The sequence below is a fragment of the Vitis vinifera genome, chromosome 15, assembly GCF_030704535.1.
Source record: "Vitis vinifera cultivar Pinot Noir 40024 chromosome 15, ASM3070453v1".
NCBI lineage: Eukaryota > Viridiplantae > Streptophyta > Magnoliopsida > Vitales > Vitaceae > Vitis > Vitis vinifera.
Genome location: NC_081819.1, coordinates 21615442 through 21629827, shown reverse-complemented (window position 1 = coordinate 21629827; position 14386 = coordinate 21615442). Strand labels below are relative to the sequence as shown.

The 14386-nt window shown below is 35.0% G+C and overlaps 3 protein-coding genes across 4 annotated transcripts; 2 read left to right on the top strand and 1 right to left on the bottom strand.

The window, feature by feature from the left end:
• The first annotated feature begins 4348 nt into the window (after positions 1 to 4348).
• LOC100249906 (plastid division protein PDV1) lies at positions 4349 to 6084 on the top strand. The gene is made up of 2 exons (XM_002276562.5): positions 4349 to 4820; positions 5484 to 6084. Exons 1-2 carry the CDS (start codon positions 4605 to 4607, stop codon positions 5958 to 5960), a joined length of 693 nt encoding a protein of 230 aa, XP_002276598.2. The 5' UTR covers positions 4349 to 4604; the 3' UTR covers positions 5961 to 6084.
• A 466-nt stretch (positions 6085 to 6550) lies between these two features.
• LOC100244773 (mitochondrial carrier protein MTM1) lies at positions 6551 to 11640 on the top strand. 2 transcript variants are annotated; one of them, XM_010663577.3, is made up of 10 exons: positions 6551 to 7142; positions 7824 to 7892; positions 8187 to 8312; positions 8550 to 8609; positions 8758 to 8928; positions 9154 to 9253; positions 10028 to 10119; positions 10224 to 10373; positions 10993 to 11051; positions 11158 to 11640. In XM_010663577.3, the coding sequence occupies exons 1-10, from the start codon at positions 6897 to 6899 to the stop codon at positions 11300 to 11302; spliced, it is 1218 nt and encodes a 405-aa protein (XP_010661879.1). In that variant the 5' UTR covers positions 6551 to 6896; the 3' UTR covers positions 11303 to 11640. The 2 variants fall into 2 exon arrangements, with proteins under 2 accessions (XP_010661879.1, XP_010661880.1); XM_010663578.3 differs by having other exon boundaries at positions 7026 to 7142; positions 7750 to 7892.
• Positions 11641 to 12493: 853 nt separating this feature from the next.
• LOC100250031 (arabinogalactan protein 20) lies at positions 12494 to 13712 on the bottom strand. Its single transcript, XM_002280458.5, has 2 exons — positions 13458 to 13712; positions 12494 to 12803 (listed from the first exon to the last, which is right to left on the bottom strand). Exons 1-2 carry the CDS (start codon positions 13579 to 13581, stop codon positions 12700 to 12702), a joined length of 228 nt encoding a protein of 75 aa, XP_002280494.1. The 5' UTR covers positions 13582 to 13712; the 3' UTR covers positions 12494 to 12699.
• Positions 13713 to 14386: the final 674 nt, after the last annotated feature.

The window sequence follows — 14386 nt, the reverse complement described above, 5'->3', positions numbered from 1 at the left end:
TCATATTTTGATCAAAATTCTTTTTGGATAATTTTTTTCCTTAAATTACAAATTGTTGCATGCAACAAGTTATTTTGTTGGATTTCAATTTTAGCATATTTGTTTGATACGAAGCATATTGACCTAGAAGAAGTAAGAGATTAATGAATATAGGATCATTTTTCAAACAACCATAACACTATAAATTCAATACCAAACAAGGTCCTACCACATCACTATTTCCCTACATTTAATGTAAAATCTACATTTTTGGAGATAAATGACGTCTCAATTGTTGGAAATTTTTGGACCACATTCAAACAGTACTTCTCCACCACCTTATTTATATACTTTTACCATAATTCCCAAAATATCATATCAAGATTATTGTTTTTCTTTTTTCTTTTGATATGTTGCATTCATTTCCATCATTTAATTTTTTTTTTTTGATCTCTAATACTCAATCAATTAATATTATTTATGAGACAAATTTAATATAAATACAATATATGTAGTGTATTTTTTTTGAAGTGTTTTAAAATTATGAAAATTTATTAAATTCAGAACTGATAATATCTGTATAGAGAAAACGAGTTATTATACTAAATATAATATAATATAAATCGATGAACGACAAATGATATGAGATTGAAGTACAAATAAATACGATGAATTTAAATTTAATAGTACCGTAACAAGACATTATAGGATATAAGTTGATTTTTTTTTAGATAATTATATAAATTCAAGTAAAATTTTTATATAAAATATATCTAACTTTCATGACCTTAAATTTCAAATATGGCACAAATTTTTTTGATTTTATTAATATGAATATAGTACACAAATATTTCATGATATTGGTAAGTAAATTGGCTTTTGGTTGTACATAAAATCAAATATCATATCAATCATTTTCAAAATTAATGGAAGCAAATGGTGATAAATAATGTAAATATTTGAAACGACATTAGCCACGTTGTGATTAGTTGATGTGATTTTGAAGCACAGAGGATCTGTCCACGTGTCAGAAGCCCACTTCACGTTGATGAGTCCCCCACAAGCGTGAACCCCATGCCTCTCACAAGACGACACTCTCTCCATGTCCATGTCCATGTGTGTCTTTTGCATCTCTCTACAATAGTTTTTTTTTTTGGCATTATCTCCACTTTTTTGTTTTTTATATTCGAAAAAAATAATAAATAGAATAAAAGGACAAAAACAATGAAATTATACTAAAAATATACGTAACGCTTTTTAGTTGATGATATTTTTTGGTATGGTATTAGAAAATTACTATTTTAAAAACAAAGATGGAAGACTTATTTAATATTATTTCTCATCATTCGATAACATGTTAATTAACTTTGAAACACTTAACATCATTTTCATCAAATTATTATCAATATGATCGACAAAACATACTATCAACCAATAGAAAGTTATGGTTAAAAATTTGTTACTTTAAATTTAAGAGAAATTTAGAGAATTCTCAAATGGGTTTGTTTCGAGTCCAACATAATGGCACGATACAATATAATTATGGGTCATCAAACTTCTACGAAAACTTAAAATGATGTTTGTTTTTTTATTTAATCCTAAATAAAACTTCAATACTTAATACTTAATGGTGTTTAATATTAGGTTATTTGTTAATTTTTTTATACAATTTATTTATATTAAATATTAAAAAGTAAAGAAAAACTAATATATTATTTTTCTTATTTAGAAAAAGTAAAATATTGTAATTTTTTTTATTTAACAAAAAGTTTATAATAAATCATGAAAAAATAGAAAAACAAATAATTTAAAATTTGAAAACAAATTATTTTAAGCAAAAAACTAAAAAAATAAACACCTTCTAAATTGAGATGAGTCTTTATGAAACATATCATGGGTCTCGCTTATTACATGTCAATTAAATTTAGAGTAATGTTTTTGAATTAAATTCATGATGTGTTGCTACCACATACATGATTGGAATTTGGTCAAAGTTGGTGGCATCTCCCATCTGAGATTTGTAAAGTCATTTTGGCCACAATATTGGAAAGGTTTCTATGAAATTGATTCATCTTTGTCTCCTTGTCACCTCTACTATTACCATTAATATGAACATGAAAACAAATGTCTTGAAATGGCAAATTATTAGACCTACATTTAGTTTGTCTAGCTTCCAAAGGCAAATACTAAAGCCTAAGTGAAGCATTGATGGAAAGAAAAAGGAGTAGAGCCAAAAAAATTTGAAAATTTTAATGGGAGACGACAAAATATAATATCTTGTTTAGATCACGATCGCATTAGTTTGATTCAATGGGACAACCCTTGGTCGTCCTATGCAAGTTGGGATAGGCCCCTATACTAACCCTAGTCAGCATGGGATGTAATGTAAGGATGAAAGAAGAGAAATAGATTGAATTCAAAAGACATTTAGTAGATCAAAAGCATAATTAAATCTTAAATGAAAGAAAAAATAGAAACTCATCTTCTTTTACTTTGCTGATGACATGAAACATACGTGTCATCGGCCATTTTTGACTTGGATTGGCCCAATGATCGAGGCGGAGGGAGCTCGAGGAGTGGTCATCATTCGTTTGATCTTCAAAACTATTTTTGGCAGGGCAAACAGGTAGGACCGTGAGGCCCGGTGCAGCTATCAACAACATGGTGAATGAGAAGAGAAGCGATTAGACTAGAACTCTTGTGGGCTCTACATTCAAAGGGTTGGCAGTTGGCTCTGGTGGGCTCACAAATGCCTTTGATGACCATACAAAAATAGTGAAATGGATGAAAGAAAAGAAAAGGTTGCAGCGTTGGTACCTATTGGCAGAGAGGCTTCATTGTTATGGTTCACTTTTGTATGGGTTTTGCCTGGTCTATCGAAACTGAGGATTCTACAACATGGGCGCCCATAAGTGAAATAAAAGTTTATAAAAAAGAGCAAGGTTACCCTTTTTTGGGTAATATCCAATTTGTTGCTTAGTACACATAGAGAATATAATCTTTATTTTACAAAAGTTTGATTGATGTGTCATACATGATACATCTTTTATAACTAACTTGACGGAGTATCTCAAAAAGTAAAACATTTTTTTGACCGTTTTAACTATAACAATACTCTTTGACTCATTTCACGTGTAATATTTTTAAGAAACTTGTGTTTTGATGGGGTCATTTGGGAAATATATGATTTTCGGAACCCAACTTTATGAAATATGAAAACTAGATTTTAACATGGAAAGTAATATTGCTTTCATGCACTCTGAGCTAGCTCCATTTTTTTATGCCAAGATTACCCTTCTGGTCCCATTACCGATCTAAAAAAAAAGGGTAGAAATGCACTATAAGAAGTTGGGTTTAACTACAGTGGTGGAAGCGATGATGGACTGAGTTGCGGTGGCAATGACCTTGGCACTTCCAGATTTTTCTTTTCCTTCAGCTGCTACGGCTATTGTTAAGATGGAGGTGGATCAACGACGAATAGGTGTTGAAGGATTAGAATTTGGTGTGGTGAAGACATAGATGGTTTTAGAGTTGGAAGTTGCCAGAATTGGAGATGTGAAGAAGCTGCAACAGTGATGGTGGGTTTTGGCCACGATTGAGGGGAAGCTGGTGGTGATTATGGCAACAGTGGCCGACGCTCACCCTGTGCGACGATCGCATGGTGACTCTACTTCAGTTCTCTCTTTTTCAGTGGGAAAACCCAGAAAATGAAGAAGATGATGAAGGAAGAGAAGAAATAAAAAAGATGAGCCAGGAAACCTATTCAAATTTTGATCGGTGTTGACATGGAGGCTTGGATGTTGCTGTGGAAGAAAAATCCGAAGGTGCTAAGGCCGCCGTAGCTCCACATCAGTCCATCATCGCTGCCACCATTATAGTTAAACCCAACTTCTTACAATGCACTTCTATCTATTTTTTTTATCAGTAATGGTGACCCAGAAGGGCAATCTTGACACAAAAAATGGAGTCGACTATGATAGCAATATTACTTTCCATATTAAAATCTGGTTCTCATATTTTATAAAGTTGGGTTTGAAAATCATATATTTCCCCAAATGGCCCCGTCAAAACATAAGTTTTCAATCTTTTCTCATGTTTGATAAAGAGATTGAAGAAAATAAACAAATATTAAAAAATTTGATTGAAAAAATATGATGGGAGGCACATGGGTTCTAGGGTTTTCCGTAGTACATGATGAGGGATGATGGCGAAAGGGGGTTGGAACCATGTCATGATCAATGCATGCATGTGATCAGACTTCAGAGTGGGACAATGGGTGTGGGGGCATCAACAGCTAGGCCTCTCAGTTCCAAACAAAACTTCCCTTTAAAGCAAAACCCACAAAAAAGAAAAAGTGACCAAAATGATTTGGAGCGCATACACACCTGATGCAAAAAACCCAGAAAAGAGATGGGTTTGAGGCCCCAAATGGCCTCCGCTCTCGGGGCTCTTCCACCACAGCCAAGGAAAAAGAAAAGAGGAGAAAAGAAAAAGAAATCCAGGAAAATCTGAAAAAGGATGGGAAAACATGGGAAAAAGAAAAGCAACAAAATGAGAGGCTGTGAGGTATAATACAAGTGGGCTTTGATTGGCGGGTTGACACAGTTATTCTTTTTGATGGAAGTATGAAAAACTACTTGCAGGCTCTCATTGAGAGAGCAAGGGCTTTGAATGAAAAGGTCAGTGATGAAATCAACACCAGTTGCAGCAGCTTCTGCAGGTTTTGCTCAGAAAGTGGTTGCTATTGTGGAGATGCAGAGACCCCATTTGAGGAGAGGCAGAGATTGATTGCCATTGGAGACTCATTGAAGAATGTTGAGAAAATGCTTGTGTTTTTACAGGTTCATGAGTTTGTCTCCCTCCACAGTACTTTCTTTTTCCTTTTTTTTTTTTTTGAAAAAAATAAAATCTATTCTTTCCTGCCAATTCTAAAACCCATATCTGTGATTAGACAATGGAAATGAAAACCCAAATGGGCTTCCAAGAAAACAAAATCAAACAAAAATAGTTGCTCCCTGTAGTTGTCATAAAATTTTCCTTCCAACCAAACATGCCAGGCACTTTGTGATATGCAATTCATTGGTTTTGTTGGAAGTTTTTGGCATTTGAAATTCACAACATTGAAGGAAAAACCATTTCATAGCATACCTATCTCCCTTAACAAGATTCAAACCAATTACCAAAAAAATAAAATAAAAATTAAAAAGCATCAAACCACAATGTCCAAATACTCCAAAGGGTTTCAAAAACTTTGCAATTTGCAAAGTTTTTAGCACATTACCTTGCTTTTCTTTCAAGCAATGTGGAAAACTAAGGAAGTTATTCTATGCTCATTTCCTTTACCTTTACGAAAATCCTAAAAGAATATGAAAGAAAATGAATGGTACTACTGATTTGCGTCATCTTGATATAGGCTTGGTTCCTTGAGGTTCCGGGAAAATCCAAAAGCAGCAGAGATTTAGAATTCAATTATAAGTAAATTTTCCGTTGAATTTTCTATGCAGAAATTAGAATCATGGCAGCAGATGGATCAAAATTCAGCACTTGCCCAGTTGGAAGAAAGCAGGCTATTTCTCATCCAGAAGGTAACACAGCATCAAGGAAGATCACTTCAAGTGTTGGAAGAGTTGAATGCACTGTTTGGCAATGGAGAAAGTGGTTTCCGCTGGAATTTGAAAGAGAAAATGGAGGAAAAGGGCGATGCTGACAATGGGCAGAAGAGGAGTTCCAATTTTTTCATTTCTTGCTTTCAGATTTTGGCCTATCCATGGAAATGGCAGAAGGCAGCTGGAGTTGCAGTGAGATTGATTGCGGTTTCGGCCAGTATTTCATCTACAATCCATTTATACAGAACTAGGCAACAGTACAGGACCTCCCAAACAAAGTTTCTGGCATTGATGAATTCAAAAGAAGCTGGGAAAAATGAGTTTCTATTCACCACCCCAAACAGTCCTTTAGATGTGTTCGATGGCAGAGGATGATTTATTTTTTCTTATTCTTTTTTCTTCCTTTTTCCTTTTTAATGGCATGGAGTGGATTCAAAGGGCATTGTAGAAGTGGAATTTCATAGTTTAATTTGTTGGAAGGCTTTGAAATTTGTTCTCATTTTCAATATGTTATGTTTTAAATGCATAGAAATTGAAATATGATACGATACCAGGTAAATAATTAGTTTATAATCTCACGACTTTAAAAATATGTTTACATAGTTAAAGGGTGTTTCGAAAATTTCTTTCCCTGTCGGATATGAGATTACATAATATATGCGATCAAATCACATTAAATTTCGTATCTTTTTATTTTTTTATTTTCATGTTATTATATTAATAATCAATATTAAAACTCCAACAAAACAAATAAATTAAATTTTTACCAAAAATTAGTTGGGCCTTAAAATATTGCGCATCGTATGAAGTTGGGCCCTTCTTGGTTGGACATTCTCAATTGGGCCGGTGTTGGATCAGGAACGTGGCCCGATTCTCCGTTGCCATTTAGAAGTTAGAACACTACGCAAGCAATGACCCAAGAGACATTCGTTTCAGTGAATCGGAACCATCCACTCATCGGACTTTTCCTGCAACGAATCACAACCATCCATTAATCATATTTTCTCTCTCTTGTTTCTCTTTCCACTGCTGACCACCACCCCAATTGTTTGGCGCCCTCGGTTCCACGCCACGAATCACGCACTCCTCTTCCCCATGCAGAGTAAAGGTAGAACTCTCTAGAATCACCACCATCAAAGCGCAGCGTTTCGATCTCAAGTCTCCAACCGCTTTAATTCATATGTTCGAACAGCTCTGCAAATTCTCTGGAGAGTTTCAAGGAGAAAAGAGCTTGAAATTTAGAAGAGTTTGAAATTTAGCTTTTCAATTGAAGATTTCAGAAGGGTTTTTAGAGAAAAAGAGTTTTTGTCAATGGTGGGATCAAGGCCGAGCCTGCCTTCATGGATTGGTGCAGCGGCAACAAGGGTGGATATTGAAGGGAATGTGTCGTCGATGTCTGACACGATGTTTAGAGAGAATAGGGAAGAGTCTGCACCGCCCGAGCAATATTCCAAGGCTTTATCTGACGGGGATTTAGGCTTTGGGCAAAGGGCTTTCTCCGCGGCTGGTGCCGCCTTCATTTCCGCAATCATCGTTAACCCTCTCGATGTTGCGAAGGTGATAGTTTACCATTTGTTTTCTTGTTGCATGCGATTTGATTTGATTTTGGGAGATGCCGGTTTTTTAATTTGTTCATTTTCTGAAGATTCTTGGTGGATTTTTTTCTTTTTTCTTTTTTCTTTTCTTTTAATCGTTTTGATACCCATTTGTTCGTTTTCTGGAGATTTTTGGCGGTTTTTACCCAATTTTTTGAATCATTTTGAGAGGTTCCAGAGATTGTTACTGCCCTATGTGCAATTTGATTTAATTTTTGGTAGATAAGCATTTATTAATTTGTTCATCTTCTAGAGATAGTTGCTGATTGTTTCAATTCTGTTTCCCTTTGGAAGATACCCATTTGTTAAATTTATCGTCTGTTAGAGATTATTGGTGGTTATATTAAATTCCTTGCAATTGTAGAACGTGCCCAATTCCTATGCTTTCTTACTATTCTGATTTTGAATGCAATTTGTTTTAACTAAGGAAGATGCCATTCGGCAGTTCATTCATCTTTCAGAGAATGTTTTCGTCATGTACAGAGGGAAACTCTCTCCTTGTTGTTTTGTTATTGGATATGCATTCATTATGCTTGGTCTAATGGATATAGCTTGTTGATCTCTGTCAGAGCTCTGATTTGAAGTCAGGAATGTATGATGGATTTTAATGGATGTTATGCATTTCTACTTGACTGCTATACAGACAAGGTTGCAAGCACAGGCTGCTGGAGTATCTTATCATGGCCTATGTCGTATGGCCCCTTTTGAAACGGTAAGTGTACACAATCTTCATGGTTCTTTACTAGCTAATATTCTTTATTGGATGGGACAACTTGAAGTAGTACCTTTGCTTGATTCTTGTCTTGATTCCCTAAGATGTAAATAAAGGAAATGGAATACTAGGCCATGTAAATATGAGATTCTACATGTTACTTGGTTTTCACGTTTCTTTGAAATTGCTCCTTTACAGGCTTGACACTTGATGAATGCTTGTAAAGCATGAATTCTATTTTCCATTGTCCTGTACAGTTCCATAATTGATTTTTGTTTTTGAATTTTTTGATAGATGTTTTCAGATGTCAGATATTCTCCATCTTGCACTCGTGCCGCTCTAAGTGATGTACCTGTGTGCCCGCCAGATTGTTTTCAGTATAGAGGAACACTGGATGTCTTCTCCAAGATGATACGTCAGGTTAGTGAAAACATTCTTCATTTCTTCAAAGTTTTCAACCTACAAAATCTGTTCTTTAGATATTGCATAACACTATGTGTCCAATTATAATTAGGTTTTCTTATAGCATCATGTGGTAGGGATATCCTTTCAAGACCTTGTATATATGCCTGATTGTTTTATTAGATTACAGGGCATCTTGTTATTAAATTTACCACATTTGTATTATCAGGGCTTAACAAGAATGAATTTGTGCAGGAAGGGTTTATGAGATTGTGGAGAGGCACAAGCGCAAGCTTAGCATTGGCCATGCCAACTGTAAGTCTCTTTCTTGGCAGGGATCCATCTTTAATCTTTTACAGCTTCTTTCAAGGTTTGACCCCATGCATATAGGTGGCCTAAGATTTGTGTCTACATCTCTTGGAGAAGATCTTCTTGATGGTTATTAACTTCTATTGTCAAGCAGGTGGGCATCTATTTGCCTTGTTATGACATATTCCGCAACTTTATGGAAGAATTCACAACGCAGAATGCCCCAAGCCTGACACCATATGTACCCTTAGTTGCAGGCTCACTGGCACGCTCATTAGCTTGTATTACTTGTTATCCTGTTGAACTGGCAAGAACACGCATGCAGGTATATAGCATTCAAAATTATCTCATTTAATATGTACTTTTGCCATCGTTATCAAGTACTACACCATTCATTTCAAATTTTGATGAACTAGTTTTCAATGAGTGGCTACTTATGCTACTATCAATTTTCTATCTACTTCACTGCATTCCTGCAGAGAACTATTTAGTTGGAAAACGCTTTTTGGATTCTGCCTTTCATTCTGGTCATTCTCTTTCATTTTAATAGGCATTTAAAGAAACCCAGTCTGGCACAAAGCCTCCTGGAGTGTGGAAAACGCTGCATGGGGTCATTTCCCCAGTCAGGAGCACAAACAACATTCAAAACTGTAAGTTGACTCTTCAATTGATTTTTTTAGTTTCAGCTTAGTTCTTTATCTAAAGAAATTCCCTAGCTGATGGAGAACAAGGTGACGAACGATCAATTAACCTTTTGCAATACAAATCACAAAAAGAACAGTCTGTTGAGTCATTTCTAAATCTAATTTTTACGTATTATCGCATGAGATTCTTCCATTTGGATTGTTGCATGTGTTGCCTTGAACAGTGCGCTAATCCTTTAAATCCGGTACCAAATGGTTTTTATGCATGGATCAATCGAGTGTTGAAATAATAGATATGCTGAGCTTTGGTTGTTTGATCAATGGTTCCCTTTTGCTCTTTAATATTTTAGTTGGTATGATTCATCTTTTAAGCAACATTCAAAGTCATAAACTTCCTTTGGATCCTTAATCACTCAGAATAAATTTGCATGTGCCATGACTTTCTAATTTTTATTGTTATAGCTTGTAAGTGGCTTTTGTGCCAAAAATGTAACATTAGACACCATTTCTCTGAATACTTATTCAAAATTTTCTTAATTGTTTTTACTTGTATATCTTAGTAAAGTTTAATTGATTATGGATTATTCTCTTTTTCCTTTTTTTCTCTTTGTACTTGTCTTATCTTCATGAGTTTTTTTCAATGGGTATCAAGTTTTTACATGTTGAATTTAGAGGTATTTCAGGCTGCATTAGAATGTTGGACAGTCTTAGGTTTTATAATCATGTTTTGATGCTTTCTAGCATTTAATTAATACATTTGTAAATGGCATTCTTTGGCAGTTCAAAGTTACCGTGTCTTGTGGACTGGCCTTGGAGCGCAACTCGCTCGCGATGTTCCTTTCTCCGCAATCTGCTGGTCAACACTTGAGCCAGTGAGACCTCATTCTCTAAAGCAGTTTCATGGATAGTACATATCTAATTATATCTTTCCACACATCCAATCCTTTACTTGTTTCTTTTTTTCCCATGTATGCAGATAAGGAGAAGAATTATTGGTCTAATAGGCGATGAAGCCACTGCAGCCAGTGTCCTTGGGGCCAACTTCTCTGCTGGTTTTGTTGCAGGAAGCCTTGCAGCTGCTGCTACATGCCCACTAGATGTTGCAAAAACACGACGGCAAATAGAGGTCATTTCTCTAAATCAAGTTCTTTTAAATTCATATTCATTTTCCAGATTTGGACACTGTGCCCTTCTCAACCCCAGTATAAAACATAAGAGTTCCGTCATAAATAAACTAAGAGCTTTCGAAAAATATGAAAACTGGTAAAATGATGGAATCTTACCCAATGGGGGAGCCCAAAATTTAGTGAGCCAAATCTAAGATGCGCCTAATGCGGAGGAAAATATGCAGTTAGATGTCCTAACCCAAGAGTCAAAAGTCTTTTGGTGAGTTGGCAGAGTTATAATAGAATTTTGATGGGGAAGTTGCCATTGGCCAAATCAATTTCGTGTGCTCAAGTATGCAAATCAATTTCGCGTGCTCAAGTATGCAAATCAGCTCTTTCATTGTTCCTCAATGTGCAAAAGAACCCATATTCTTATTGGAGCCACGATAGAACTTGCTGATGGTGTAGAGAGTAGAAAATCGGTTATCTTTGTACCGAAAGCTAAATATGAACAGCACTGCAACATCCTTGATTGTCTTCACATACTAATTTCAAATATATGAAGATCACTTCTTTCATTTTTTTATTCCTCCATTTTATTTCTTCCTGTTACTGATTGGGTATGTTTTGTAATCTCAGAAGGATCCTACCCGGGCATGGAAGATGACGACCAGACAAACTTTGCTAGAAATCTGGAGGTCAGCTGCATTCTCTCTGTAATTCTGCAATTACTTTAAAACATGAATCCAGAGGTTCCTCCCTTGTAAAGGAATGAAGTCTGATCCCATCTTTGGTCTGGAACAGGGATGGAGGAATGAGAGGACTGTTTACAGGGATCGGCCCACGTGTTGGCCGAGCCGGCCCGTCCGTCGGGATTGTGGTGTCCTTCTATGAAGTCGTGAAGTATGGTTTACATCACAGACGGCAGCTCAACAATGGAACTGGATAGGACCACACCAAAGTTTTATTTTCTTTCTCGGATAAAGAGTCTCGCTTTAACATGGATGGCAGACGTGCCAACCGGCAATGATGGAGACCCCTGGGATGCCCATTCTTTCTTTCTTTCTCTCTTTCTCTCACTTTGTTTCTGTAGAAAGCTAATAACCCAATTTTGGTATTGGACCAGGAAAATTGTTTCCTTTAAGGCAACAAATAAATTGCTCCATAATGTATAGTTTTGCAGTCTGCTTAAAACCTCAAAACAGTTTTAAAGGCTGCTGATGATTATTGTCAAGAATAAAATCCTAGATTCAGGACTTAAATGTGAAAAATAACTTTTTGGGTTTATTCTTATTGAAAGTATTACATATGGGTTTATTTTCATTGAAAGAATTGTGCATTTATGAATTATTTAGAAAATTATACATCAAAGGAATTAAAAATATATAAAATTTACCCTTAAACACTTGTTTTGAGTATGAGTTTTGATAAAATTATTTAGAAAGTATTTTTTCTAGTTTTAAAAAAAAATAAAAATAAATATAATATAATAATGTATATTATGTGTATTATATAAAATTTTAGTTATATTTTTTTCTTATCCATTTTTTTAATAAAGAAAACTTAAGTGTGATTCTTTATTTGAAAAAGACTGAAAAATGAAAAATCAAATTAGGTTATGTAAAGACCACACCCTTCTAAATCCCTTAAAATGAGTCTCTACTAAATAAGGTGAAGTAAGTATCGATAACAATTAATTAGGAGATCATCAATGATCATGATTTCATTTTTCTGAAACCCTCTCAATATTTTTACTTTTCTGAAACCCTCTCAATATCTTGAGAAGTAAAAAATCTAATTTGAAAATGGGCATTCCAAAAGTCATGTTTAGAGTTGGTTACAGAGGAAGAATTTATGTTGATTTATTTTTTGGATGAAAATTTTGGGAAGTGGATTGAAGGGGGATTTTATAAATCAAAATAGAGTATAAAATTTGAATTTTTATTTTAAATGTGAAAGCAACACTTTCAAATTAAGGCGTTATGCAGAAATAAATAGCTTGAATTCAAAATTTAATTCGCTAAGAGAGGTGCAAGGATTCAATATCCAAAACTAAAAATTTTAACTTCCATGGCTGCATTCATGGCCATAGAATATTCCGAGAAAAAGAAAAGATATTCAAAGATATTGAGACGAGAGAGAGAAGAAACAGATGAAATAGGATCTGAAACTAATGGGGAAAGTACAACAAAAGAACTGCTAAATTTGGAATATGTCAAACTGCTACAAGAGGTGTAACAGCACCAGAAAAAATCGAGAAAAAGAAAATAAAGGGAGAGAAAAATAATAAATCCTCTAAGGCATTTACAAGCATTGCATTTTGCTCTCCGAATTGATGCACCAATTTTAGAAGAAGCTATAGGAAGATGCGTCCAACGGATGGATGAGGTATGTGAGCACCAAGGCCACTAGCATTAGCACGTATGCGATCCCCTGATCAATTGCAGTCCCTGCAATAATTAACTTACTGACATCAAAACTCCAATACAATTGGAACAAAACCGTTGAATTTTCTATGAATAAACACTAGAAAAAAAAAAACAGTAATCTAAGCGTTCTCTACTGTTTACATGTCAACTCTGTTCTATTTATTGAAAAAAGAATAAGATGGAGTTATTGGAAATTTTCCGGGAAACTGTTTTCCATCGAAACTAAAGGATCTGAAAAAGTGCGAGAAAAATATTAATGAAAGCATATAGAATGCATCCATATCCCGTATCAAGCTTCTTTCATCAGATAAAGATAAACTTTCAAACAATTTTCCATCAAAACAAACGAAGCGAAATAATCAATAAACACTAGAATCAAGTGTTCGGACAATGTATCCAAATCCTAAATCGAAATTTCTCTTGAAGAAGAAGAATAGAATCCCTCGAGAATAATTTCCTTAAAACAAACACGAGAAAAAAAAAGAAGAAAAAGGCTCCCAATGCATCCACATCCCGAATCGAAATTCACATTCGAAACTCTGTTTTCTTGGAGAGATATATACTGAAAGAACAAACAAATGGAGTCTGAAACGTCCAAAAAAAAAAAAATCCTGGAAACTAGTTTCCATCAAAACAAATAAGAACCATCAGATCCAAACAGAAGAGAAGTCATACCATCGCTGGTGGGAGCCGGAGCAGGAGCCGACGACTGAGCACGAGCAAAGGAGGCGGAAACAACGACGAAAAGGAAAGCGAAAAACCCAGGAGCACCAATGCCAACCCTAGAACACCCCGCCATTTTCTCCCTTTCTCTCTTGTACGGATCAAAAGCTATCTATATATATATATATATAGAGAAAGAGAGGAGAGAAAGGCCGGAAGCTAGAGAGAGAAAAGCAGGGATGGTTTTGGTTCTGCGAACCGGAAGAGTTTTTGGTTTATATAGGTAAAATAAAAATTATAAGAGGAAGAATTTGAGTTGGAATTTGACAGATTGGTGTGGACCCCACTGTTGGTATTCAAAATTTGAAGCTCATGTGGCCGCCCTAACAAGCTAACACTCCAACCCATCTGTGGCTTTTGTCAGCTCAGCTTTCCAACGTCGCCGTTTTGCTCTTCCAACTTTTAGTATTATTGGAGGCTTTTCATTTTAACAGATCATAACGGCTAGTTAGTGGGGTGGGGCCGGAGTTAGCTATGGACAGTTGTGCACCACTGGCGTTTTCCTTGGCCGTTGGGGACGCAGTAGGTTGGGAACATGGGAGAAATCGTTCAAGTGGGAAAGGATTTAAAATCAGGAGGTTATTTTGTAAAAACAAGAAATTACTAGTTTGATGGTAACAACTTCGAATATATTTTATGGTCTTAGCTTTATTTTTCATTTTTTTTATAGCAAAAGCCTGATGATATGTAAATGTATTTGATAATTTCGAAACTTTAAGTGCAATATATCTTTGTTTTTAAATTTAAAAACAATTAAAATTTATAATCTTGTTATAATTATTATTTAATTTATTTTTGCATTCTACGCACGTGGCAAGTAGAACTTCCATAGACAGCTTTAAAAGCCCATATATATATATATATAATTGAAATAAATTCAT

What these genes read in the sequence shown, in the direction of transcription:
- LOC100249906 (XM_002276562.5), top strand. Translation starts at nt 4,605, where the DNA reads ATGAAAAACTACTTGCAGGCTCTCATTGAGAGAGCAAGGGCTTTGAAT. An exon ending in AAATGCTTGTGTTTTTACAG is followed by an intron (nt 4,821 to 5,483) that starts GTTCATGAGTTT and finishes TTTTCTATGCAG; the next exon opens with AAATTAGAATCATGGCAGCA.
- LOC100244773 (XM_010663577.3), top strand. Translation starts at nt 6,897, where the DNA reads ATGGTGGGATCAAGGCCGAGCCTGCCTTCATGGATTGGTGCAGCGGCA. An exon ending in TGGCAAGAACACGCATGCAG is followed by an intron (nt 8,929 to 9,153) that starts GTATATAGCATT and finishes TCATTTTAATAG; the next exon opens with GCATTTAAAGAAACCCAGTC. An exon ending in AAACACGACGGCAAATAGAG is followed by an intron (nt 10,374 to 10,992) that starts GTCATTTCTCTA and finishes TTGTAATCTCAG; the next exon opens with AAGGATCCTACCCGGGCATG.
- LOC100250031 (XM_002280458.5), bottom strand. Translation starts at nt 13,581, where the DNA reads ATGGCGGGGTGTTCTAGGGTTGGCATTGGTGCTCCTGGGTTTTTCGCT. An exon ending in TCCGGCTCCCACCAGCGATG is followed by an intron (nt 12,804 to 13,457) that starts GTATGACTTCTC and finishes TAATTATTGCAG; the next exon opens with GGACTGCAATTGATCAGGGG.